At 41.5% G+C, this 27,115-nt stretch overlaps 1 protein-coding gene and 1 non-coding gene across 17 annotated transcripts in view; one reads left to right on the top strand and one right to left on the bottom strand.

Annotated features, from left to right (window-relative positions):
* TMEM241 (transmembrane protein 241) overlaps nucleotides 1–27,115 on the top strand; it is a 112,179-nt gene that overhangs the window by 66,555 nt on the left and 18,509 nt on the right. For 11 of the 16 annotated variants that reach the window (XR_012032415.1, XR_012032413.1, XR_012032414.1 and 8 more), the window contains one exon: nucleotides 3,021–3,114. The exons of 2 other annotated variants lie outside the window; for them this stretch is intronic. Coding sequence is in view for 8 of the 14 variants with exons in the window: in XM_072829039.1 (XP_072685140.1) it covers nucleotides 3,021–3,114 (94 nt within the window). In the remaining 6 variants the exon portion in view is untranslated. Of the gene's footprint in view, nucleotides 1–3,020; nucleotides 3,115–22,999; nucleotides 23,100–23,398; nucleotides 23,542–27,115 lie in introns of those variants that run through there. 3 more of the 16 variants (XR_012032416.1, XR_012032417.1, XM_072829043.1) reach the window with 2 other exon arrangements.
* On the bottom strand, nucleotides 18,129–18,236 carry LOC140636097 (U6 spliceosomal RNA). The gene has a single exon (XR_012033422.1). It is a non-coding gene; the product is annotated as a U6 spliceosomal RNA (small nuclear RNA).

Here is a 27,115-nt window from a genome sequence, read left to right as displayed (position 1 = left end):
AAAAAAGCTGGTGTATGGCTGTATATTGTGTTTGATAGAGGTATGTTAGAACAAAAAAAATCAATATTTTGCAGGTTGCTTTTGTGGTTTTTGTGTGTGTGTGTGTTTTTAAGATTTTATTTATTTATTCATGATAGACACATAGAGAGAGGCAGAGACACAGGCAGAGGGAGAAGCAGGGAGCCCGATCGACTCGATCCCGGGACCCCAGGATCGGGCCCTGGGCCAAAGGCAGGCACTAAACTGCTGAGCCAGTCAGGGATCTCCTACAGTTTGCTTTTGCATTTGAGCTTCAGAATGACTTATTTATCATCCTCAGCTAAGTTTCGGGAAAATACTGTCAGAATTCATCTTCTCAAGATGAGTCCTTATCAGTTTGGTCAGGCCTCGTCAGCTGCCCGTTACTAGGATCAGGGGGACATGGGTGTCAGTGCTGCTCTGGTGCCGGTGGACTTGTTTCCCCATGGGTCTGGTTTTTGGCAGTGTCAGCCAACAGTGAGGAGGGGAGGGCAGCTATTGTTCGATTATTTGAAACAGAACAACACAGTTCACAGCCCGTTGGTGCTGGCTTCGTGGGGTGATATTTTAGCTCCACTTCTGCCCCCTTTAATCTGTAACTTTCTTACAACCCAGCATGAAAAATCAGGGTTTTATGCTTAAAAGAGTTGGAAATCTTTGCTTGAATTGATGTGACCCTCTACCATGTTCTAACCTCACCAACCCCGCTCCAGTACAAAGCTTGACCTTTTAAGAACGTGTCAGTTTTCCCCACAACATCTCATGACTCCTGCATGACCATATCTCAGACTAAGAGTTGTCACCTTCAGAGGCCCTGGAGAAACTCAGAAGGAGTCATGGAGGCCTGAGGGGATGGTGGGAGCCATGACCAGAGACACATTAACGGGGAGCACAGGTTCTTTTACTTCTGGGATCCTCGCATTGCTTTTAAGGTCTGCCTCCACAGCGAGGGGTAGAAGACCTGAGCATGGAGGGAGAAAGAGAGGGGCCGTGAGTTAGAAATGATTCACAAGCATACCAGTCAAGGGATGGGAAGGAGTCGTGGATGCTTTCCCAAGCATGTTGGGCACAGACTGGGAGTGGCTCTGTTCTAGCAAAGTCTGTGCTGAGGGGAAAGGGGACATGGATCATGCCCTTCCTCTAGCTGGAAGTGGGGGAAGTGGTTTGGAGGGGGTATGGGAGACAGCACAGTCACCTGCAAAGTTATTACCTCCCTGGAAGCAGGGGTAGAGGCCACCAGGAGGAGCCCTGGAGTACCAGCCACCTTATCTTCCACTCCCAACCTCGCAGTGGCCTCAGCCACCTGCAGCAATCGCTTACTATCTTTGGATCAAGAATGTATCTTCATGGTAAAGTTTGAAGCACTGCAGAAAAACCCTTGAAAGAGCGAGGAAACCTGGATTCTAAATGTGGCTGGGCCTCAGTTTGCTTGTTAATGCAGTAAGATTTGAGGCTAGGGAGGCTTTCTGTTCCGAAAGTCTCTGATTTCCATAGGATAGGATGGGAACCACTGTGCTTATTCCTGCTTTAACAACACAGAACCTAAGGCAATTAAAAAAGAGATAAAGGGGGTTTAGTCAAGGTCATGAGGGTCAGTACGCCTAGCCTAGGTCACTCAATTTCCAGCCTGCTGCTTACCCACTGAACTTCCTTGCCTTTTGGGTGTGAATGACTGTCTTTATCCGTAGCTGCCCGGCCTCCCATGACTGCAGATGCAAATCTGAACAAACTTTGCTGGCTATCAAGGTCCAACAGGATGAAATATACACAAGAGAACCCTCATCCCTCATCTCCGTCTTTGGTTCTGTCCCAGGAACATGGCCATGAACTAATCTAATGAAGCGAAGGCACATGTTTCTGTGAAATTTGGCCTTACAGGTGTTTAATTCAATCCAACCTGCTTCTAAGGAAACCTATCAAACATTTATGTAATATCTACTGTGACCAAAGCACCATGTTTGGCTCTGTTGGGGAAAACACAGAGTAGCCCAAGGTTGTGCCCTGCCCTGTCAGAGCTCATGATCCAGATTGGAACCCCACAGCAGTGCCTATAATAAAGGTGAGACAGCAGGATGGCCATTGAGGCCCTGGAGGTACAAATGAGGTACAGCTCATAGGACCGGTGGTTTGGGGTACAATGGCAGTCATATCTCTTGCTTTTCAATTTCTAATAAAAGTCACATATGAGCCCCCACTTGCATATTATTTATAGGAAGTCAGCTCTATCATGGAGTCTCTCAGCTATACTCTTCCCCAATTGCCCCGCCTCCAAATGCAAGGAAGAGTAACTGTTCTGTTGAAGTGCCCTTTGCTTTGTCCTTGACCACACAGTGATGCTTTCAAAAATGGTTCCAGCACAGGCCACTACTTCCTTATCCACCTCTATGCCAGTGCCTTGCACTGCTCCAGACTCTAGAGCTCCCATGGGGCGTAGTCTCTCAGGTCATGCACATGAGCTTAGGCATCATTCCCAAAGTATAACTTCTGTGTAGCTCAGCCTGGTTTGGGGGATATCTGCTAGTGGAGCCAGCCCTCTACTTTAGATTTTTACTTTGAACCCAGGAGTCGGGCCAGACCCTCTGTCCCCATATGGTAAGTTTTGCTTTGGAAGTCTTTTTCTAGCAGTTTGTTCTGCTTGAAAAAAAGTTGAAGTTCTACCTTGGCAAGCACCAAGCTCCAGAAATAATATGAGAGGGAGCAGGAGGTATTGTCCTCCACACTTTTCTTCTTTCATGATTTAGCCAGAGACTTCCCAAGTTTCTATACTCCTTCCCCCACTACCCCCTACCCAGTGGAACTCTCTTATCATAGCTCCTTAGGAAATTAGAGCTTCATGGATTTTTAAATATTTGATATTTTTATACAGAGATGACTAGAAAACCAAGACAAGATACAGGTTCTCTAATAATTAGAAACTGGCTGGTAAAATGTAACGGAAAATAGCTAGCTATTGGCTAAAAGAAGAGAAGCCTCACTAACAAAAGAATATTTTCTCCTTCCAGTGGATTGTTAGGATTCTTTCTCATGCTCAGCACAGTGAAGCTGAAAAACCTTGTGGCCCCAGGGCAGTATGCAGCCTGGATTTTCTTTGCTAAGGTAAGAAAGAGGGAAGGAGTGGGAAAAATCAGTCTCAGGAACCTTTATGTCCAGTGTTTCTTGGAGCATGGATAACATCAGGTTTGAGCTTCATGATATCATTTCCAGGCAAGGGCTCTGAGCCTGATCCTTCAGTCATTCCGATGACAATTTCTGAGGTCCTCTGCCTATTTTAGCAGCATGATACAATCTTTGTCACACTCCTGGAAGGGATAATCCCTTTAACTTCCCTGAGCCTTAATTTCCACATCTGAACATGAGAGGTTTTGCCTGCAGAAATCTCTAAGTCTTCTCTGGTTCCACAAGACTAGATTCCTGGGGATGCCTGGGTGGCTCAGCGGTTGAGCATCTGCCTTTGGCTCAGGGTGTGATGTCGGAGTCCCAGGGATTAGGGATCGAGTCCCACATCAGGCTACCTATAAGGAGCCTGCTTCTCCCTCTGCCTATGTCTCTGCCTCTCTCTGTGTGTCTCTCATGAGTAAATTAAAAAAAAAAAAAAAAAAGATTTTTTTTTTACTGGATACGTGAGGCAGGTCTTCTCTTCCTTCCTTGGGGCTGTGAGTGTGTCCAGAGCCCAAAGTGACTTCCCTGAGAGATCTCACTCTGTCAGGGCTGGTAGAGAGAGGAAAACAGACAAATAGCCAGGTAGGAAGACTTTGGTGAAGTCTTCAAACAAGACTATTCTAAGAATGCCCATTGCATATCTGATGATCATGGTTGAGGCATAAGATAGAGAGGTGGAAAAATAAGGAGCAGAAAAAGCAGCTGTGGGATGCTCATTCGTGACTGAAACGCTTTGGAACCAACTTTCTTCTAGCGGAGCATTTCATTTCTTTCCTATCTGCAAAGAAGTCAAGATGCTGGGCCCTATGTGCTGCTTCTGAGAATGAGCATTCTTAATTTAGCTTAATGAAATCATTGTTTAAGCTCGTACCTTTTATCATCTTTATATTTATTGGTTGATGTTTTTCCCCCAGAAAACAAAAACAAACATTTTTCTTAGAAAACAACCATTTCACCATCATATTTTCACCTCCATGGGTCTGCTTTTTAACCGCATTAATAAAGTCTAATTACAGTAAAATGTAAAGAGTGGCTAAGAGACTGGCTTCCAGCATGACAAAATGAGGAGGTTGACAAATCCTCCTCCCAAAAAGTAACTGGGAAGCTGGAAAAAGATTGTCAAAAATATCTATTTCAGCTCTCTAAAAATTGACCAAAGGCATACAACAAACTGAGAAGCAAGCATTTGTTCGTGAAAACTGCAAAACTTTGGGTAGGAGCAACGTGAGCGTATGGCAGTATTACCTAAGGTTGCTCCCATCCCCTCCTCCTCAGTTCTGTTGGTGTGATATTTCAACCAGAGCAGGACAGGCTGTGAAAACCAGCAGCCTTGCTGCTGCTTCTAGAATACTCCATTTGGAGTATGTTTAGTTAAAGTGGCCATGTCAGTGGTAAATAAGTAAGAAGAACCAGTAGCCCCACTATCTTGAATTTACAGTCCTCTTTGGGGCAAGCAATGGACCAGTGGTCTAGCTGAGGACTTACTAGGTAGTTCAGGGATATGAGACAGCCAGCAGGGGCTTGATAACTCTCCATGTGTCCCAAATTGACCGCAGTCTGTGTGCACGAGCAGCAGAGATGGAGTGTGCCCAAAACACCCACATGTCCCTGGCCAGCGGAGCCTGCATGCACACACAGAGGAGATGGGAGAGAGCCAGCAAAAGCTGGGGCAGACATGAAAAACTTCAGCCTGAAGTTTGAGTGTGCTCCCTAGCCCACACACAGTCAGAGGCACAGAGAAGAAGCCTGGCTGAAGGTGTTTGACCAAAACCTCTGACTAGTCTTTGCTAGAATACTAAGCTATGCAGACATGGGGATGACTTCTAAAAAGCCAGAAAAAGCTTAAATGTAAAAACAAAAAGAAATTGAGTAAGGGACCTAATATGGGAGACTGATTTCATAGACTTAGTCCAGGCAAATTACTAAACAAGCAAAGCAATAGTACCAACAACAGTGCTCTGGGGAAAAGTAAGAATCCAAGGTTGCTGCCATATGTTATCTAAAATGTCCAATATTCAACAACAAAAAGAGTTAGGGACATTCAAAGAAACAAGAAAACATGATGCATACACAGGGGAAAAGCAGTTAATAGGAACTATGCCTGAGTGTCCTCAGAGGTAGGATTTAGCAAAAAAAAAAAAAAAAAAACTGCAAAGCAGCTATTTAAATATGTTTAGAGATCTAAAGGAAACCATGTTTAAAGAATTAAAAGACTCAATGAATACAGAATCCCAATAAAGAGATAGAGATGATTTAAAAAGAGAGACCCAAGTAAAAATTCTGGAGTTGAAAAATACAATGACTAAAATGAAAAATTCTCTAGAGATACTCAATAACAGGTTTAAGTGGCAGAAGGAAAAATAAGTGAATTGGAAGGTGGAGCCCAAGAAATTATTCAATCTAAAGAACGAAGACTTTTTAATAATTGGAGAAATATGAGCAGAGTCTCAGAGACCTGTGGGACAACATCAAGCATATCAACATATGTATTATAAGAGTTCCAGAAGAAGAGGAAAGTGGTGTAGAAAAAAAAAAAATACAATCAGTGGATGACTTCTCTCTCAATGGGGACCAGAAGGCAATAGGATAACATATCTAACATGCTGAAAGAAAAATCTGTCAATCAGGAATTCTACATACAGCCAAACTGTCCTTCAAATATGAATGAGAAATAGACATTCCCATATGAAGACTAAGGGTTTTATTGCTAGCAGCTCTGCCAACAGTAATATTAAATGTGAATAGACTAAATATTCTACTCAAAAAGCAAAGATAGACTGGATAAAAAAGCAAGATGTACCTATATGCTGTCTACAAAGGACACACCTTAGATTCAAAAACACAAATAGGATAAATGCAAAAGGATGGAAAAACTTCACCATGCAAACAGCAAGCCAGGTGTAGTGACTATATTAAAATCGGGCAAAATAGGGATCCCTGGATGGCTCAGCGGTTTAGCGCCTGCCTTTGGCCCAGGGCGCAATCCTGCAGTCCCGGGATCGAGTCCCATGTCGGGCTCCCAGCATGGAGCCTGCTTCTCCCTCCTCCTGTGTCTCTCTCTCTCTCTCTCTCTCTCTGTCTATCATAAATAAATAAATCTTTAAAAAATAAAATAAAATCAGACAAAATAGACTTTATGACAGAAAATGTTACTAGGGAAATACAAAGACATTTATTAATGATAAAAGGATTGATACACTAGAAAGATATGACAGTTATAAACATATATGCACCTAACAACAGCACCCCAAAATGTGTGAAGCAAAGAGTGACAGACTAGAAAGGAGAAATAAATTATTCAGCAATAAGAGAAGATTTCAGTCCTGCACTTTCAAGTTGATAGAACAACTATATATAAAAGCAAGGATATAGAAGGTATAGATGACTTGAACAACACTATCAACCAACTTGTCATAACCGACATATAACATTCCACCCATTGACTGCAGAAAATATATTCTTCTCAAACACACATGAAACATTCTTCAGGATAGATGTTATGCTGTGTCACAGAACAAGTCTCAGTAAATTTTAAAAGATTGAGATCATTTAAACTATGTTCTCTGGCCACAGCAGAATTAAATTAGAAATTTACAACAGAAAAAAATCTAGGAAAAAAAAAAAAACATCACAAGGGAAAATAAAAATAACCAAATGAAAACAAAATCACGCAGTATGTCATAACTTAAGGGATGTAGCTAAAGTGGTGCTCAGAGGGAAATTTATAGCTATATTTACCCATATCAGAAAAAAAAGAAAGGTCTCAAATCATAACCTGAGCTTCTACCTGAAGAAACTGGAAAAGGAAGAGCAAATTAAACCCATAGCAAGCAGAAGGAAGGATATGATAAACTTTAAAGTGGAAATTAATGAAATACAAAACAAAAAACAATAAGGAAAATCAGTGTTGGTTCCCTGAAAACACCAACAAAATTGACAAACCTCTGGCCATCTGACTAAGAAAATAAGACAGAAGATACAACTTAAATAATTAGAAATGAAATGAGGGACATAACTACTGATTCTATAGAAACTAAAAGGATTATATATTATGAATAACTTTCTTCATTCTATTATGCCATCAAATTAGACAATTGAAAGGAAATGGACAAATTCCCAGAAAGGCATAAATTAGGAAAATTGACTCATGAATAAATAGAAAATCTGAATAAACTCCTAACAAATAAATAAATGTAAGTAGTAATTAAAAATCTTTCCACAAAGAGAAGCTCAGGCCCAGTGGGTTTTATTGATGAATTCTATCAAATATTTTTAAATGAAATATTTTCTCTTTACAAATTATTTTAGAAAGCAGAGGAAAGAGAATAACACCCAATTTATTCTATAAGGTGGTTACCTGGATACTAAAGCCAGACAAAAGTAAATCATAAGAAAACTATAGACCAATATTCTTCATGAACATGGATCTTTAACAAAATAGTAGCAAATTGAATATGGGAATATATAAAAAGAATTTTATGCCATGATCAAGTAAGATTTGTCAAGGATACAAAGTTGGTTTAACAAATGAAAATTAGGGCAGCCTGGGTAGTTAGCGGTTTAGTGCTGTCTTCGTCTTCAGCCCAGGGCGTGATCCTGGAGACCCGGGATCGAGTCCCACTTTGGGCTCCCTGCGTGGAGCCTACTTCTCCCTCTGCTGTGTCTGTGCCTCTCTCTCTCTCTCTCTCTCTGTGTCTCTCATGAATAAATAAAATCTTTAAAAAAATGAAAATTAATATAGTACCTTTGTATTTATAAAATAAAGAGCAAAAAATGTAGCCATATCAATAGGTGCAGGAAAATCACTTGACAACATCCAATGTCCACTCATGATAAAGACTCTCAACACACTACTAATAGAAGGGAATCTTCTCAACCTAATAAAAGGTATATGTGAAAAACCTGTACTTAACATTATATTAAATGGTGGAAGACTGAATACTTTCCCTCTAAGATTGGGAACAACACAAGAATGTTTGTGCTCCCCACTTCTATTGAGCAGTGCAATTAAAAAAAAAAAAAAAAAAGGCATCCAGATTAGAAAAGAAGAAATTTTTTTAAAAAGATTTATTTATTTATTTATTTATTCATTCATTCATTCATTCACGAGAGACACACAGAGAGAGGCAGAGACATAGGCAGAGGGAGAAGCAGGCTTCTTACAGGGAGCCTGATAAGGAACTGGATTGCAGGACCCCAGGATCACACCCTGAGCCAAAGGCAGATGCTCAACTAGTGAACCACCCAGGTGTCCCAAAAAGGAAGAAATGAAATTGTCTGAATTCACAGATGATATTCTCCTATGTGTAGAAAATCCTAAGAAATCTATTTAAAAAAATTAATTGAACTAATAATTAATTTTTCAAGATCTCAGGATACAAGATCAATGTACAAAAATCAATTATAGTTTTATATATTGGTAATGAACAGTTATGTTCATAAAGTAAAATTAGGAAAACAAGTTCATTCAAAATAGTATTACAATTAGGATCTTAACAAAGAAGTTCAAGACTGAAAACTGTAACATCTCTCTGAGGGAAATTTAAGAACTCAATAAATGGAGAGATTCAATGTTCAAATGGAAATTCTCCCTAAATTGATCAATAAATTCAACATAATCCCTCTCAAAATCCCAGCAAACGTTTTTGTACAAATTCACAAACTGATCCTAAAGTGTATTTGGAAATTCAATAGCCAAAACAGTTTTGAAAAAGAAAAAGTTGGGATTGAAAACTCACTATAAAGCTAGGATCATCCAGACATTATGGTATTGGAAAAAGCATAGGCATTTATGGTCTGTTGACTTTCTATATAGATGCCAAGACAATTGAATGGGGAAAGTATTTTCTTTACAACAAATGGTGCTGGAACAATCAAATATCTATATGCCAGAAAAACAGTACTGAGACCTTCGTCTCACATTGTCAACTCAACCATGGATCATAAACCTAAATGCAGGCACTAAAACTAGAAAACTTGGGGCACCCGGGTGGCTCAGTGATTGAGCATCTGCCTTCAGCTCAGGTCGTGATCCTGGAGTCCTGGGTCAAGTCCCAAATCAGACTTCTCTCGGGGAGCCTGCTTCTCCCTCTTCCTATGTCTCCGCCTCTCTCTGCTTCTCATGAATAAACAAAATCTTTTAAAAAATAAAATAAAATAGAAAACTCTTAGAAGAAAACAAAAGAAGTCTCACTGACCTTGGTTTAAGCAGAGTTCTTAGACACCAAAGCATGAGTCATAAAGTAATTGGTAAATTAGACTTCTTTTTTTAAATATTTTATTTATTAATTCATGAGAGACACAGAGAGAGAGAGAGGCAGAGACACAGGCAGAGGGAGAAGCAGACTCCATGCAGGGAGCCTGACCTGGGACTCGATCCCGGGTCTCCAGGATCACGCCCTGGGCTGATGGCAGGCGCTAAACCGCTGAGCCACCCAGGGATCCCCCTCAAATAAATAAATCTTTAAGAAAACCCTAAAAACAAAAAAAAAATGGTCAAAAGATGTGAATACATATATATGTATATAATGGAATATTACTCAACCATAAAAAGAGACACCTTGCCATATGCAACAACATGGATGGAGCTAGAGAGTATAATGCTAAGCAAAATAAATCGGAGGAAGACAGAAACTATATGACTTCACACATATGTGAAATTTAAGAAAGAAAACAAATGAGCAAAAGGGGGAAAAAGAGAGACAAACCAAGAAACAGGCTCTTAATTATAGAGAACCAACTGATGGTTACCAGGGGAGAGGTTGGGAGGGGATGGGTGAACTAGGTGATGGTTATTAAGGTAGACACTTGTGATAAAAACCAGGTGATGTATGCAAGTGCTGAACCACTATATTGTACACTTGAAACTGATATTATACTATATGTCAACTAACTGGAATCTGAATTAAAACTTTAAAAAAGGAAAAAAGATGTGGATAGACATTTCACCGAAGAAGATATATGAATGGTTTATAAAGTCCATGAAAAGGAACTCAGCATCATTAGTCATTTGGGAAATGCAGATTAAAACCATGATGAGGATGGCAGCCCGGTGGCTCAGTGGTTTAACCCTTGCTTTCGGCCCAGGGCATGATCCTGGAGACCCGGGATCGAGTCCCACTTCGGGCTCCGTGCATGGAGCCTGCTTCTCCCTCTGCCTGTGTCTCTGCCTCTCTCTCTCTGTCTCTGTCTCTCATGAATAAATACATGAAATCTTTAAAAAAAAATCATGATGAGGGACACCTAGGTGGCTCAGTGGTTCAGTGGTTAGGCCCCTGCCTTTGGCTCAGGCCATGTTCCCAGGGTCCTAGGATTGATTCCTGCATGCAGGGAGCCCGCTTCTCCCTCTGCCTGTGTCTCTGCCTCTCTCTTTCACTCTGTGTCTCTCATAAATAAATAAATAAATAAATAAATAAATAAATAAATAAATAAATAAATCTTTAAAAAAAATAAAATAAAACCATGATGAGAGTGCCTGGGTGGCTCAGTCAGTTAGGTGTCTGGCTTTAGCTCAGGTCATAATCCCAGGATCTTGGGATAAAGCCACACATATGGCTCCCTGATCAGTGGGGAGTCTGCTTCTCCCTCTCTCCACTACTTGTGCTCTCTCTTGTGCTACAGTGGGGAGTCTGCTTCTCCCTCTCTACTTATGCTACAGTGGGGAGTCTGCTTCTCCCTCTCTACTTGTGCTACAGTGGGGAGTCTGCTTCTCCCTCTCCCCCTACTTGTGCTCTCTCTCAATATCTCTCTTTCGCTCAAATAAAAAAGTCTTTTTAAAAAAACATGGTAAGATATCACTACACACTCACTAGGATGGCTATAATAAAGAACTATAGATGATGTAAGTGCTGATGAGGATGTGAGGAAACTGGGACCCTCATAGATTACTGGCAGGAATGTAAAATGGTAAAGCCACTTTATTATTTTTTTTAAGATTTATTTATTTATTTATTTATTTATTTATTTATTTATTTATTTATTTATTTATGAGAAATACAGAGAGAGAGAGAGAGAGGCAGAGACACAGGCAGAGGGAGAAGCAGGCTCCATGCAGGGAGCCTGATGTGGGACTCAATCCCGGGACCCCAGGACCACGCCTTGGGCTGAAGGCTCGCTTAACCGCTGAGCCACCCAGGCGTCCCTAAAGCTACTTTAGAAAACTGTCTGCTAGCTTCTTACAATGTTAAACATAAAGTGACTATACAACCCAGCAATTCTGTTCCTAGACATGTGCCCAAGAGAAATGAAAATAAAAAGACTTTAACATGGACACTCAGAGTAGCATTATTCATAATAGCCCCAAACTGTAATCTAAGTGTCCATCAGCTGGTGAATGTGTAAACAAGATGTGCTATGGACACGCAATGGAATACTCTTTGGCAGTAAAGAGGAATGGACTATTAATACATTGCTATACCACAGATGAATCTTGAAAACATTATGCTCAGTGAAAGATGCCAGTCGCAAAAGAATACATATAGTATGATGCCATTTCTGTGAAATTCCCCAAAAAGGCATATTTATAGAGACAGAAAAGCATAGTGATGCTTTCCTGGAGCAGAAATTGACTATAAATAGGCTCAAGGAAGTTTTTTTTTAGGTAATGGAAATGTTCTAAAACTGGGTTTTGGTGATGGTTGCACCATCATTTAAATTAATTTCTTAAATGTGTTCATTAAAAATCATTGGATTTTACGTTGAGAGTGGGTGAATTTTATGGCATGTGAGCCATCCCTGAAAGCTGCAGAGTGCTCAAAGAATAGTACTTGAATCTTGTCTTTTAGGATTAGAGAGGATATTTTTCCTATGTGTATGGGTTTGCCTGTTTGGCCACTACTTTCATGAGCCTCCTTTTTATTTATTTTATTTTTTCTTTTCCTCTTAAACTCGGAGGAAGGTTTATAATTTCCTTCTCTGTAGTTGACTCTAAAGTGGAAGGATTTTTTTAATTGGCTGCTGTGGTTTAATGCTAATCCTCCTTAAATGTGGAAGATTGGATTAGATGAGCCACTAAGGTCTTTTCCAGCCTTCGTGCTTCAAGGCATCTCTCTTTTTTCTCCATCCCCTCCTTCTCCTTTCTCTTTTCTGTGTGAAAATAAGCTCTGTTACCCTCAGTAGCAGAATATTTACCCATTCTTTGGGCCACCTACACATCAAAATGTGCTGACATTTGAAATACAGCATAATTGTTCTTAGCAATACAACATTTCCCCATGACGTCATTATGACTCTACTGAGTGCCAGCATATTCAGAAAGTGACTCAGAAGGATGTTCCATTGGCCCCAGAGGAGAATTTAGATTCTGTGGAAAAACTCAAGATACTCAGAAAGAGAGGTCATTCAGAAGCAGCTGAGGGTACTTCTTCCGTGTACCCGATGGGCCCAGTCTCTACTCTTTTCCAGGGAGTTGTCATGTGAACTTCATCCCTTCCAAGGCATCCATGCTTCTCTCCCGTCCTTATCTTAGTGCCTTCTTTAGGTCTGAGAAATCTCAGCTTGGGAAAAAAGTGCCTTCTGAGTCACTTTATATTGTTACCCCTGTTATTGTTTTTTTTTAATCTGTGAATTTAAGAAATATTCTAAAAAGCTAAAAATAACAGAACATTTAGCAACTTTTTTTTTATTCCTCCTTTCAATTTGATAACTTCGGGTGTGTGAAATCTAACTTCATCTTCATAAAATCTTGGAATCCCTTCCCACTCATGAAGCATCGATACAAGAAAAAAAATGAATGAATTTAACAGGAAAGCAATGAAATGTATAGACATATAAGAAAGATGGGGCATGCTAATGGGTTTCTCTAGGAGATTTAAGTTCTCATGTGAGAATTTTTCCTGGATTGAATAGTGCCTTGTCTCATCCTTATTAACTTTAAACTGACTGGTGTTCTCAGCATCCATTGGGAAGGAGCAATTGAGGCCAGTGTGAGTTTCTGTTGAGGATGAGCCAGGAGAGAGCCGTTCCCAGAGAGCAGCTCCGCCCTCTATGGTCTTTAGAATCCAGTGTTTGCTCCCCATTTCAAAGCTGCCTCCATAAGAATGCTTTTTTCCTTTAAGCTAATGCTATAGTTGCTGCTGCCATTTTGTCCTGAGTCAGTGGTAGACCAGCAATCCAAGTTCTAGTTTATTCTCTTTATGGACCTGGGAAAGATTTTTTTGTAGCTTGTCTAGGATGTGTCTTTCAGTTTGGTTTAGTTTGTTTGTTTGTTTGTTTGTTTGTTTTGATTGGTAGTCTCATCATTCATGTGCACAGGGTGGAGATGAGGGTGGACCTCACTCAGGGCCATGCAGTGTGGGGTCAGCACCAGAGAATGAGTGCCTCCTTACCTAATGCACATCCCTTCCCTGACACTGTGCCGTGCTTGCCTGAGAGAGCTGTTAATTCCATGGGATTTTAAGATATACTAGATTTGTACAATTTGGGTGGTATATTTTGCTAAGATTTTATTTTTAAAGCAATCTCTATACCCAACATGGTGCTCAAGCCCAGAACCCCAAGTTTAAGAGTCACACAACTCACTGAGCCAGCCAATGCTCCTAAATGGAAAGCTTTTTTTTTTACCCCAAGTAATCTCTGCACCCAATGTCAGACTCAGACTCACAACCCTGAGATAAGATCAGGAGTCACATGCTCTACTGACTTAGCCAGCCACGGGCCCCCTTGGTGGTATTAAAAATGCCTTATATCAAAGTACATGGTCTCTCTTTGAATGGCTTTCTTTCCAGACATGATTTTACCAATCAGTCAACATTTATTAGGGAAGTCTTTGGAGTCCAGGGTGAGGGAAGTACATTGGTGTATGTACAGTGCCAGCCAAAGGCATTTTATAACCAGAGGAGGAGGTAAGAGTGACAAGGGTGAGACTATTAGAGTATATTGCTGAGCAGGGTGGTATGACTTCAGGGCTGGGAGAAGGGAAGCTCCCAGTGGGCTGAGATAGTGGAGAGATTGAACTGGCCCCTGCAAGCCCAGCTTTCCTGGGAAAAGTGAAAAATGGAAGAACGACTTTCCAGGACGAGTGGCAGGGGCCCCAAGGCAAGATGTGCAGATGGGGAAGCATTAGGAAATAAGTTTGACCAGACCAGGAAAAGAGTGTGGAAGTGTGAGGGAGAAATCAGGCTCTGGGGACGCCTGGGTGGCTCAGGGGTTAAGCGTCTGCCTTTGGCCCAGGGCATGATCCTGGAGTCCTTGGATCGAGTCCCACATCGGGCTCCCTGCATGGAGCCTGCTTGTGTCTCTGCCTCTCTCTCTCTCTGTGTCTCTCATGAATAAATAAATAAAATCTTAAAAAAAAAAAAAAAAAAGAAAGAAAGAAAGAAACTAGGCCCTGAAGAGACAGATTAGGAAGCCCTAAAAGTTATGCCCCAGAGACCATGTGAACTTCTGAATGAGATAAATTGTGTTGGAAATGAGTTCCAAGCATTTTGAAGGGAAATGAATCAAGGTAGTGAGAGAAGGCAACAAGGTGAAAGGTCAACCTGGCTGATAATCTGAAGCAAAATAAATTGTAGTTATTTAATCGACCATGTAAGTGTTACTTGATGTGATCAAAGAATTAGGTAACAAAGCCTCAGATCCTTTTAGAGCAGTAAGGGGTGTGTGACAATCATCTGGGTCCAGGGAGTGTTATATAGGGAAGATCACAAATGGCTCCAGGGTTTGTGGCTCCGAACTTGAGAAATCCATGGCATGACAGTCACAAATGGGTGGGAGAGATTATGGAAAAACGCCTTTGGGGAGGAAAGCTGGTGAAATATGTTTTAAATGTGTATGGTGTGTATGGTTTAGTTATAGATGTTTTAGATGCGTATGGTTTAGATTTAAAACATCTAAATGGAGTTATTTTGTGTTGGAAACATGGGGTGAAATGTAGGGGAGAGCTCAGGGCTTTGTGTGTCCGTTTGGACTTCTAGAGCAGTGGAGTTGGCATCAAGTGCATAAAGAAGTAGATGAGCTCGCTGAGGGAGTGAGAGAGTTTGACGGAGCAGAGCAAAGGGCTGGGACTTCGCTTGGGAGATACTTTGATGCCAGAGATCAGTAATGTGCAGGAGAGAGAAGTAATAGCCAAGGGGACCCCCGGAATTTCTGTGTAGGGAAAGGAGTAAAGCAAAATGCCACCAAGAGGTCAGAGAGATCCAGATTGAGAAAAGACTAGAACAAGGACATCACTAGCCTTGGAAGAAACAGTTTTAGTAGAAGGGCAGGGTGGGAGGGGGTTGAAGATGGATCATAAATATCCAAGAATACACAAAACGCAGGAAGGAGATTGTGACTGGTGGTGGGAAGAGGGATGGCCAGATCTAGTGAAAATAACTTATTTTCTGGGGAAAGAAGGACTTTGGGCATGCTTGAAACTAGAAAAGAAGACACCAACCATACACATATTTGGAGATGCTGAAGAATGAGGGAAATTGGGAGAACAGTTTTCAGTGGGAGATGGAAGGGGTATGGGGGCTAGCTTTAGAGAAAACAACCTTTTTTCCTGAGCCTCAGTAGAAGGGCAGAGATAGATGGGAATGAGGCTTTCCCAAGAGATGTGTGGTAGGGGACTGGGATTTCAGGGGACAAGGAAAGAGCACTCACTGGCTTTGATCAGATAGCTCAGAAACGTTTCGACTCAGGTGAGTTCTGGCAGTGTTGATGTGTCTGATATTTAAGACTAAATGCTGATGACATGATCATTGATTATCAACGCATACTTCCTAAAACATTTGCCAGATTTTGAACATCCTTAATAGAATCCATTCAGAATAAAGTAGGAAACCACTCAGCAATATGACCTTCCATCTATATTACCAAAGTCTGCCTTCACTCCAGTGTAAATGCTACAGGTGGTTAATTGGAATGTTTGTCCCTTTTTGTATTTTGTGTTTGGACAGTCAAAATCCTTGCTTATTCAATGGGGTTTCATGTCCCATTGCTGCTTAGGAAGACACTTCTCCCATAGTCCGGGTAGAGAATGGGGAAACCTTCCTAGATGTGGTCCCGTGTAAGTCTTCAAACCTGGAGTCTGTGGTGGGCACAGAAATGGAACAGGCAAAAATCAAAGAAAACTATATTGCAAAATTACAAAATTCTAGAACTGGACCCAGTGTTTCAAGACACAGAGAATATATGAGATAATGTATGTGAAAATAGTAGCTGGGGAGTGACACTGTGCTACATATGCAAACACAGATCATTATTACGTAGGGTCCTCTAAACCTGGATGGACCAAGTCTGAAGTTTGACCTAGTTTTGAGTCCCAGGTCTGCCACTTCCTAGCTGGGTGCTTCATTTTGTCATCTGTAAACAAATATAATAATAATGTCTACTGTACTGAGAGGATCAAATAATATTTAGACAGCCCTTGAAGAGTGAGTGCCGACAGTTGGCAGGTCCTCCCTGGCACTGTCAACCACTAGTTTAATTCTTTCACCAAATTAACTGGTGACTTCCTGCATCTGAATTTATCATTTGTATTCCGTAGTTCTAGGTAAGTGAATTTAGCTGGGGGCAGCCTACTCTAGACTCTACTGGAAATTCAGCTTGCATGAGAACAAGGACTCTCACACATATTTAATCAGACATTGTCCAACAAAAGAAGCAATTGATGCACCATTCACAATGTTTTTAAACCTATATAAAGAGTCATTGATTCAGAACAGTTGCTAGGCCTGTGAAAATGTGTGTTTGTTGGTTTCCATGGAGACCACCCTGCTGGCTGTTCTGTGATCGGAGCCCTAATTATACACTGGGATTGCCAAGGAGCCTTCAAAGCTGTCTCTATAACAACACCTCCTTGTGTAGTAACACGACCGCCATCCTGAACTGTGTTTCCCATATAGGAGTTGCTCTTAAAAGAGAAGAGAAGTTCTGCTGGTTAAGTTTCAGCCTCCAATTGATTTATCCTTATGAAGATCCCTTAAGTGGATAAGAATTTTTCTGAGTTTTGACTGCCTGTCTCTCTGGGTTTTTTGCCAGATCTTGGAGCATGGCCTAATAATGTTTTTTCTTTTTTCAATGACATGTTGAAATTTCTCTTGACCAAGATATTGAACGAAGAAGGAATCTTGGCTATGTCAGTTTACTAGATAAAATTAAGCCTGTTTTACATATAGGATGAATTTGTAAAAGCAGTGTCAACAGATGCTGTTAGGGTTCAATGTTTGGAATTTTAAAATGTCTCTAAGACTATTGATAAAACTCTTGAGATTTCTGGTAGAATTTTTTTTTTAAAGGAATAAGTAGCAGCTTAGTGTCCTTTAAAGATTTTATTTATTTTATCATGAGAGACACACAGAGAGAGAGGCAGAGATGTAGGCAAAGGGAGAAGCAGGCTCCATGCACAGAGCCCGATGTGGGACTTGATCCCAGGACCTTTGAGCCAAAGGCAGATGCCCAACCACTGAGCCACCCAGGCATCCCCTTATTGCCCTTTAATATGGAATCATACAAATTTTGTGCCCTCTAAATAACATAATTGTTTACTCCACTTAAATTTTTTTAGGTGTATTTGTAGTACAGAATTTTCAAGACTTAATTTTGAATCATATCTTGAACTTTTGAGGAGGTGACGAGTAAACACATCTTTCAGGTTCAGAAATCAGATGTCTTAGGTTCAATGTCCGGCATGCATGTGTATGTGTGGCGCGTGCGTGTGTACCCACCCACCCTCACACACACAAAGGACAGACTATGGGAAAATCCTGAGAGCAGAGTTACAATGCCCATCACGTTTTGCTCTCAGTAGATTGTCTGTGCTTAACAGAGTGTTAGTTCTCTTCCTCCTTCTCCTTCCTCCTTTGTTCCTACTATTACTCCTTCCCCTACCCCAGTTTTATTGAGATATAATTGACATATAACATTGTATTCCCTTAAAGTGCACCACATAATGATTTGATATTTGTATATATTGTGAAATGATCACTGTAATAAGTTCAGTTAACATCCATCACCTCACATAGTTACAGCAAAGTAGGGAACGCTTCATGACATTTGCATGTCATCCTTGTGCGGGGGCCACGCTAATGGTCTCAGTATCGTTCTAATTTTGGTATATATGCTGCCAAATTGGGCACAATTACTTCCTTGTAACCTCATCATTCTTGTCCTCCTCACTGTTGGGTGTGGAGAGTTCATCCCCGTCTTCCCACACTTCCTGCATGGGGAAAGGGAATCAGGGAAGAGGAGCCTCCGCACCCACCCCTTCAGTTCACCATATGAATTTCTTCCCTCTTCTCAGCCTAAGACTCCACGCCTTCTTCCTGTAACCTTGGGAAGTTCATTCGAAGGGGATCACTTTTCTCATAGCGCTTAGCATTCCTTATGTCTTCCTCCTCTGGTGGTTATTCAGCACCATAACGCATCAGGCATGGTCTGATGAAAATTAATTATTAAACTCAATGAAGCTGTGCTGTAGAGTGACTTTTATGTCGAAAGAGTGTACTTAAAAATCTAATGACGGTTATGACCTAATTAAATCCTTTTTCTTTTTCACAGCTTAAGCAGCTATGGCAATGTGAATAACTTTTCATGGAAAATTAAAACCTAGAGGCAGAGCCTGATTTCCTTTACAGTCTAGCTGGGCAACAAAAACAGCATGTGGATGTCTTTCCATGACATCACTGTTGAAGCGACAGGAACTTGAAGTGGCAAGCTGGGGAGCTGCCTTGTTATTGTTGAGCTGTATGGAAACAGCAAAGACGTTAGTTATCTGGGAATTCTTCGTTTATGAATAAGGTTTTCCCAGAGGGCACGTGGGAGGGGAAATACACTTGTGGATTAAAGAAAAAAATTAAATTCCATTTCCTATTGTCAAAATAATTCATAGGGAAGGGAGTGATGCTAACGGATATTTTGCTATTTTGGATAAGTTTGTTATTTTCTTGTTTCCAATTATGCACTCCTAATTCTTTTCTGGGCTATTTCTAGTGCCAGTGACCATCACAGTGTTCTCTGCTGCAAAAATATGATAACAATGCTGGCTTTCACAACTTTTGGCCTGGATGAATTTGCATCAGTTCATTTACTAAGGAAATGCCTCGAATTTCTATAAATTTCCTGGCTCCGAGGTTGATGTATAATTTGAAATAACTAAAATTAAAGTGATTTTTACAACAGAAAGTCCAGTTAGTTGGGGACATTTACCAGGCATCTGTTGAAGGATGCACACTAACGTGGACCTAGTTCACTGTAGGACAGTATTGCGTAAATAAGAGTGCTGAGCGAGTGCCTAAATATGCCGATCTTGTTTTACACAGCTTTACGGGTTTGTGCCCTCATGTCAGACATAGAGAAAGGTGGAATTCTGCATGTACCTCATCAAGTACCTCCCACAGCCCCCAATAATGTTCTTGTAATGCACACATGCCTTTCTTTGAGTGTGCCATTGTCTCCTTCTAAAGATCTCTCCGGGGCACCTGGGTGGCTCACGTTGTGATCCTGGGGTCCTGGGATGGAGTCCCACATCAGACTCCCCAGAGGGAGCCTGCCTCTCCCTCTGCCTATGTCTCTGCCTCTCTCTGTGTGTCTCTCATGAGTAAATAAATAAAATCTTTAAAAAAGAAAAAGATCCTCTCTCCGTGTCACTAAAACTAAGTTTCCCAAGGTGTAATCGAGCCCAGGGTCATCAGCAAAGAGCTCTTCAGCCCCTGTACATGCCCAAACCAGAGGGCAGGCTGTGGGCAGAATTGAGTTGGCTGTGCCATGAAAGAAGAACTGCCATAACCAAAGCTAATAAAATGAAACAGTTCTTGGGAAATCCGAGGGAGCAGACGTTTATTATGGGAAAGCTGAGTTTTGACGCATGATAGAAAGGAATGACATGTGGATGTGAAAGACTTTTAGTGGTGTTGTTTTTGTTTATAATTGTGTCTGACTATAAGGCCAGGCAGCTCCATACCAGCAGGTTGTTATATTCAACAAGCTTATAGGATTCCAAAATAGCCAGTCAGTCAAATATGCAGCAAGAAAAGTTTTTTTCAGTCACCAATGAATTACCTGGTACCATATAGACACAACTAGTATTAGACTGTGTGTGTTGATTTTCTTTTAAGATTTTATTTATTTATTCATGAGAGACAGAGACAGAGACATAGGCAGAGGGAGAAGCAGGCTCCCTGTGGGGAGCCCGATGTGGGACTCAATCCCAGGACCCCGGGATCATGACCTGAGCTGAAGGCAGATGCTCAACCTGTGCAGCCCCCCAGTCACATCCGCCTCCAAGGAAAATTCTATCTTGTTTCTTTTCTGCCTCACCTCAGGCCATTCATTTCTGCACAATTCATTTCTGCACAATTTTCCAGGTGTGCACAATGTTTGGCCCAGATTGTGGCAGGTGATTAGTCAAGAGTTGATAAATAAAATACCCAGCACTTTCCCTCACCTCCATGTTGGGAGAGGAAAAATAAGGGCAAGCATCAGGCTAATTAGAAAAATCACAATAATCGGGTCACTCCTTCCCAGCCAGCCACCTGGGTGTCATCCTGTGAGCCCAAGGAAGGCAGGGCACATCTTACTCAAGGTTATATCCCTGACACCCGCTGAAGTGCCCAGATCTCCATAAATATGCCAAAATAATGCATAAAGGGTCCATGTTTTCCCAGATGCAGAATTTGAACTGCAAAGAATTTGGTGACTGTGAAAGCACCTCTTGTATATTTTAGCGAAAATGGAATTTGGGGCCATTGTTTTTAAGTCTCTGATTTGTCTTTTGTACAGTGATTACCACCCACACCCCACACCCCACACCCCAAAAAAGAAGCAAGATTTTACTTTTTTTTCACAGTGGGTTAGGTTTATCTTCTTGGAATTAGAACACTTTGGTTTCAAGGATCCCATCACCTGTTAATGATCTCTGCCCCCAAAAGGATTTTCTCCAGGAAAACAAACGTTTTTATTCAGATGAGCGTAAGAGATGTTCTCATGACATGGGGCCCTGCATTCTCACAGATCTTTACCTTACGAATCCAGCCGTAAGCATCATTGACACTGCTATCCCAAACTGCCAAATGTTTGTGACATTTGGCTGTGCTGTTCAGAACTCTTCCTTCGGTGTGCCTTAAACTGTTAGGATTTGGGAGCTCAGCACTTTGGGAGGGAGGGGTTTGGCAGTGATTCGGTGTCACCTTTCATCGGCGTATGCTTTGTCAGTTTTGTCTTTCACGGATGGCTAGAACTCTTGAGAAATTAGAAAAGGAGTTCACTCCAGAGCACTGGAGGGAGTGGGTGCCGTCTCATACCCCCCCAGAGCTGAGCCCATAGTCCAAGATCAGTAGTAGATACCTCATGAAAGTATTCCCTGCCCCAGCATCAGAGTTGAATAAGGCAGTGTGAACCACTTGGATCTCGTTACATCCTGATGTATCTTCTGTCAAGTCAATGATGGTTCTTCTTTTCTTCAACTTAGTCTCAGGCCGTTGACTGTTCACTCTACGAATTATGTAAAACCTACCTGGCTTTAGTACTCATGCTTCTTATGAGGTTTTCTTTTCCCTGGAGAATTTTTTTCACTGTGCTCTGTTGGAACATGTTATATGCAGCAAGTTTATTCAGCAGAGATTTATAGAGTGATGAGATTTATAGAGTGATGAGAGAGTAGAGCCTAGTGACAGCCCAGCTCTTGGGAGACGGAAAGACCTGGATCAGAATTTCACTCTAGCCTTGTAACCTTGGAAAGATTACTTTGCCTCTGTATGTATCAGTTTTCTCATCTGTAAAATGGGAAACACCATTATGACTTCATGGAAATGTTGCAGGAATTGTATGAAGTAATGTGTGTTGAGCATTTTACATTTGCTAGTGTGTTATTACTTGAAAAGAATGAGCCTTTCCTTCGCAGATGGAGAAATGTTTGAAGTGCTGTTTGCATTTGGGGTTCAGCTACAATTTGAGAGCTGCTGATCTGGGTTGATAGAGAGCCTTTATTTCTGCTTGGTTCTATTTTGCCATTCTAGTATTGAGAGAAATTTAAAATGTCCAGATCCAAGTGACACCATAGGTTACAAAGTGCTTTTTTCAATTTTTCAAGTAACCCAGAGAACCTAGTTAATCATTTTGGAAGTTCTACACAGGTGTTTATTAAAAAATTGAAGAAGAGAAAAAGAAGTATCAGCCCTAAAGATTGTTGGATAGGGTCTTCTGTAGGGAAATTGCGGCTTTTGGCCTATACTAGGTTAGGTGTAAGAGAATGGGGAATTGAGACAGAAGTGGTATCAACCACACACCCATCAGATTGGAACCACACACCCATCAGATTGGCTAAAGTTCTAGAAACTGACAATACCAAGTTTTGGTGAGGATGCAGAATAACATTTCGAGCTTAGAAAATACTACAGCTAGTGGTGCCTGGGTGGCTCAGTTGGTTAAATATCTGCCTTCAGCTCAGGTCATGATCCCAGAGTCCTAGGATGGACCCTGCATCGGGCTCCCTGCTCAGCAAGGAGTCTGCTTCTCCCTCTCCCTCTGCCTCTTCCTCCTGCTTGTGCTCTCTCTCTGTCAAATAAATAAATAAAATCTTAAAAATAAAATTTAAAAAACTAATAAATTTGGAAAACACTACAGCCAAACAAGGTCTATGTAATGATGGAGGAGGCCCACCCCTGGCATATACCTGAGAGAAATGAAGGCATAGATGCACATGTGCACTTCATCACTCTTATCTACTTTTAATCAACATATTTTGTCTGTAACCACTGTATTTTTAAGCTTCTTGAAAATTCTTACTGGAACAAGTCAGGGAATAAATAAAATCCCTCATCCCCTTAAAAAAAATGTTTTAAGTGAAAGACTAAAATTGAGTTCCTGAGAAATACTTTATAGCTGATTTTTTTGTTTCTTATAGAGGGGAAAACTTAAATCCAGAGAGGGGAACTGGCCTGAGGCCCCCTCAGTGAGTCTATGACACCCAGGACTACCTGACTGCTGGCCTTACAAATCCAGCTGTAAGTATCAGACACAGGCACAAACACAGGCACAGGCGCAAAAAGAGATGCCCACAAGATTGGCATGGTCTCTTCTGAGGTCCAGTCCACGGTCACCCCTGGCATGCTGATCAAACCATGTGCCCCATCATCCTAGAACCAGCTGCCCATCATCCTTTAGGAATAGGATTCTCCATGGGATTTTTTTCAGTACCTTGCTAGGAAAAAGGGGTTCCCAACTATTGTTTCTCTCTCTGTCTCTCTGTTTCTCTCTCTCTCTCTCTCTCTCTCTCTCTCTCTCTCTCTCGGTTTTCTTTCAGCTTTAAGGGTGACCACTACTCGCCTGCCTTCGGCCCAGGGTGTGATCCTGGCATCCGGGATCGAGTCCCACATCGAGCTCCCCGTGGGGAGCCTGCTTCTCCTTCTGCCTGTGTCTCTGCCTCTGTCTGTCTCTCAATCTGTGTCTCTCATGAATAAATAAATAAATCTTTAAAAAAAAAAAAGGAGGGGGTGGCCACTACTCACCTCACACTTTGTGCTCTGGTCAATACCCAGTGGCTTGGAGTTTGCTGACTTGTTGGTACTGTTCCTTCTATGTCGAAAGCCCTTCCCCAACTTCCTCTCTGGGTAATTCTTATTTGTCCAACATGAACACAGGCATCATCTCGAAGTTCCATTGAAACGACTCCCGTGGTGGCCTCTAGAAGCAGCTGGCCTACACAGGGCTCCGTGAGGGCAGGTTCTGGCCTGTCGCGCTCTCCTCCCTGGTGCCTAGGGAGGTGTGCAGTGCGTGTCATTCAGCCTCTGCTTCATTCCAGCAATAACTCAAAGCCCTTTTCATTTTTCACTTCTGATTTGGTGAGAACTGCTTCTGAAACAGTTAGTCATTGTTTTTTTAACTTTCACTTTTTTAAACTCTCCAAAAGAGCAAGGAATAATGTCTCAGCTTGGGCTGCCATTACAAAATACCACTGACTGGGCGGCTGGAGGAACAGATATTTATTCTTCACAGTTTTGGAGGCTGCAAGTCTGTGATGAAGGTGCTGGCAGGGTTGGTGTCTGGAGGGAGTGCTCTCCCTGGGTTGCAGATGGCCACCTTCTAGCTGTGTCTTTACACAGCAGAGAGAGAGGGAGAGAGAAAGAGGGAGAGAGAGGGCAAGCTCTGTGGTCTCTTCTTATAAGGTCACTAAGCCTATCATGAGGACCCCCCCACTCCACCCTGTCATGACCCCATCCAACCCCAGTTCCCTTCCAAAGGCCCCAGCTCCATATACGATCACATTGGACATTAGGCTTCAACATATGAACAGGGAAGGCAGACATAGTTCAGCCCATAGCAGAAGAGCTCACTGACATTTTTTCAGTGTGTGCCAAGCTTACAGCAAGAGCTGAAAGCCTTCGTGGTTTGTGTAAATCCCTCAAGCGGAATTGAGCTGTTGGGATGACTCTTGCGCAAGCTTTGTGCATTCCTCAGGAGTTCTCACTCTCAGGTCTTGCAAAACTGAGTGTGACCAGACCTGGAACCAGGACACAGCCTGTGACGTCATGGCCTCACTTCTCCCAACTGATACTTCTCCAGGAATTGTTGGGCTTAAGGAAGGAGGCAGGTTTAAAGCTGCAAAGAGTTTTTTTGCAAAATGGGCGCTATGTTTCTTTAAACACTGCAAGGAGGTCTTGATGTATATCTGCTGGCAAATCTGTTCTTTCCCTCCATTATTACTAAGGATAACAATAGTATGAATTGAACTTATATCAAAAGGAGATGAAAACATCCTCAGGCCTTGGAGTAAATATAATTATGGTGCCTTTCTTTAAAGCTCCTTTGAGCTTCAATTTATTTCATTTCTAAAAATAAACTGCAGAGATTAGATCTATCCTTTGAGTGAATCCAAACAACTCAGAAAATTAAACACCTTAGCCACATCCCTTCCTTTCCAGAAGCACAGAGCACTGTTTAGCTTGGGAGACATAAAACTTCTCAATCAGCAGGACAAAATTTTAAAAATAACTTTGGCAGAAAGCAGTCATTTTAAAAGTAAGTCTGTCAGTAGACGAGTACATTTACTGAATAAAATGAAACTGAGAATGTTGAGAAAAAAGTACCAGGATGAAGAATCTATTGACTCTACACCAAGCTGTCTCTGAATTGAGTCTGCGACAAAGTTAGGGTAGTCTCAGATTCTCCATTCATCTTCAACAATCGGATATTCTAAGGATGACAGCATTATTTTGCTCTTTATATTGCTTGGCAAAGAAGCAGTACTTGGCATATTTACAGCCTCTTTACTTAAAAAATAAGTATATGATAGGAAATCAGATAAACCAGGTATTTTAGGATGAGCTGAAATGGAATGCCCATGAAGAGAAAAGGATAAACAAAACCCTCCAAAGGTGCCAGGAAGCACATCGGTGCACATATTAACCTGGCCGCTTGAGAAACGTGAATACTGAAGAGAAAAGTCTGACACCCAGCCTGGGGAAGAGCTAGTACCTTGTAAAACTGTGCCGGGAAGTTGCAAGTCCAAGAGCAAAAAAATGTCCAAAGGGCCACAGATATTTGAAGTTATAACCAAAGGACTAGAATTGGATGGTATGACAAGACACATGGGTATTTTCAGTACATAGTGTGTGTTGGAAAGTTCAAAGTTTTGATACTTAAACTCTACTGCCCACTCTTCCCTTTTGGGGATGTAGACTAATAGCATACATACACAAGGAATAGTAGGCAAGTGGGGAAATAAAGTTGAGCTGAAAATGTTAAGCTCAATGAAATGTTGAAAATGTTTAGAGACTTAAGGCTTTCTGCTCCTTATAGGAGGCATGGTTTCCACCCCATCTTCCATTCCCACCACCAACAAGTGGAGACAGACTCCAGGGAATTTTACGCATGGATTCAAGTGAAGAGAGATACCATGTAGAGTCTGGGGTTTGTGTGTAAAGCACTAGAATCCCACTAACTAGTGTAGTGAGCCTCAGTAAACATATAGCAAGATGAGTAGGTCTTCCCATCAGAGTGAACTTGGATGAGAATAAAAAGCCAGGAGGCAGAAGAGTTTCCTTCCCCCATGGGCAGAGAGAATCATGAGGAAGAACCTTAATGTTCCTCTCACCACCAGCTGCCTAATTAATCCTCATCAATTGCATCATACCTGAAACTATCTGAAGAGAAAGTGATTGTGCCTTTGAGCAAGTCCTGTTGCCCCAGGCTGATTGTGTGTGTGTGTGTGTGTGTGTGTGTGTGTATCATATACATATATATGATCCAAGTATATGTATATATGCATATACACATATATATGATCCTAGGCTATGATAAAAGAACAAAGGTAATTAAAATTATAATGAATGAGTTAATAAGATTGTCACTGATCAGGAAAATGTTCAGAACAAGTCAGATAAAGCCTCCCCACCTTGCCTTACCATGACATCCAAGGAGGCTCTAGGGAAATAGTGGTTAGCCAAGCTTAGTTTGAAAACCAGTAGCTTACCATTTCTCTGGGTCTCAGTTTTCTTATCTATGTAATAAATGGAAACCTTTCACTTCAGAGTAGAATGTTGTACATTGTGACAGGCCAGCATTCAACTGAAACAACTAGGGGGGGGAAGCAAATGAATTGCAAGAATCATGTTTTTTAAGGAAATCAGAGGGGTACCTGGGACGCTCAGGTAGTTAAGCATCTGACTCTTGATCTCAGTTCGGGTCTTGATCTCAGGGTCGTGAGTTCAAGCCCTGTGTTGGGTTCCACACCAGGCATACAGCCTACTTAAAAAAGAAAAGGAAATCAGAGACCAATGAAAGCAATGAGAGCCACAGTAAATAAATTTCCAGAGAAGGAAGGACTCTTCCTAGGTATACTGAGAAGCACAAGCTCTTTTCTTCAAGGTAGTTGGGGAGGGGGAGGATACTTGCTGATTCTGGGTGGGGGATAAGGATCTGACTTGGCCCAAGAAGAGGACATATTCTATGGGAAAGGGAAACTAGCAGAGCATTTGCAGTCATGGAATTGGTGTGATGGATTGGAAACTAGAGGAACCCC

This window comes from Canis lupus, chromosome 6, assembly GCF_048164855.1.
Source record: "Canis lupus baileyi chromosome 6, mCanLup2.hap1, whole genome shotgun sequence".
Classification (NCBI taxonomy): Eukaryota; Metazoa; Chordata; class Mammalia; order Carnivora; family Canidae; genus Canis; species Canis lupus.
Note: the sequence above shows the minus strand (reverse complement) of the source record. Positions and strands in the feature narration are given on the sequence as shown.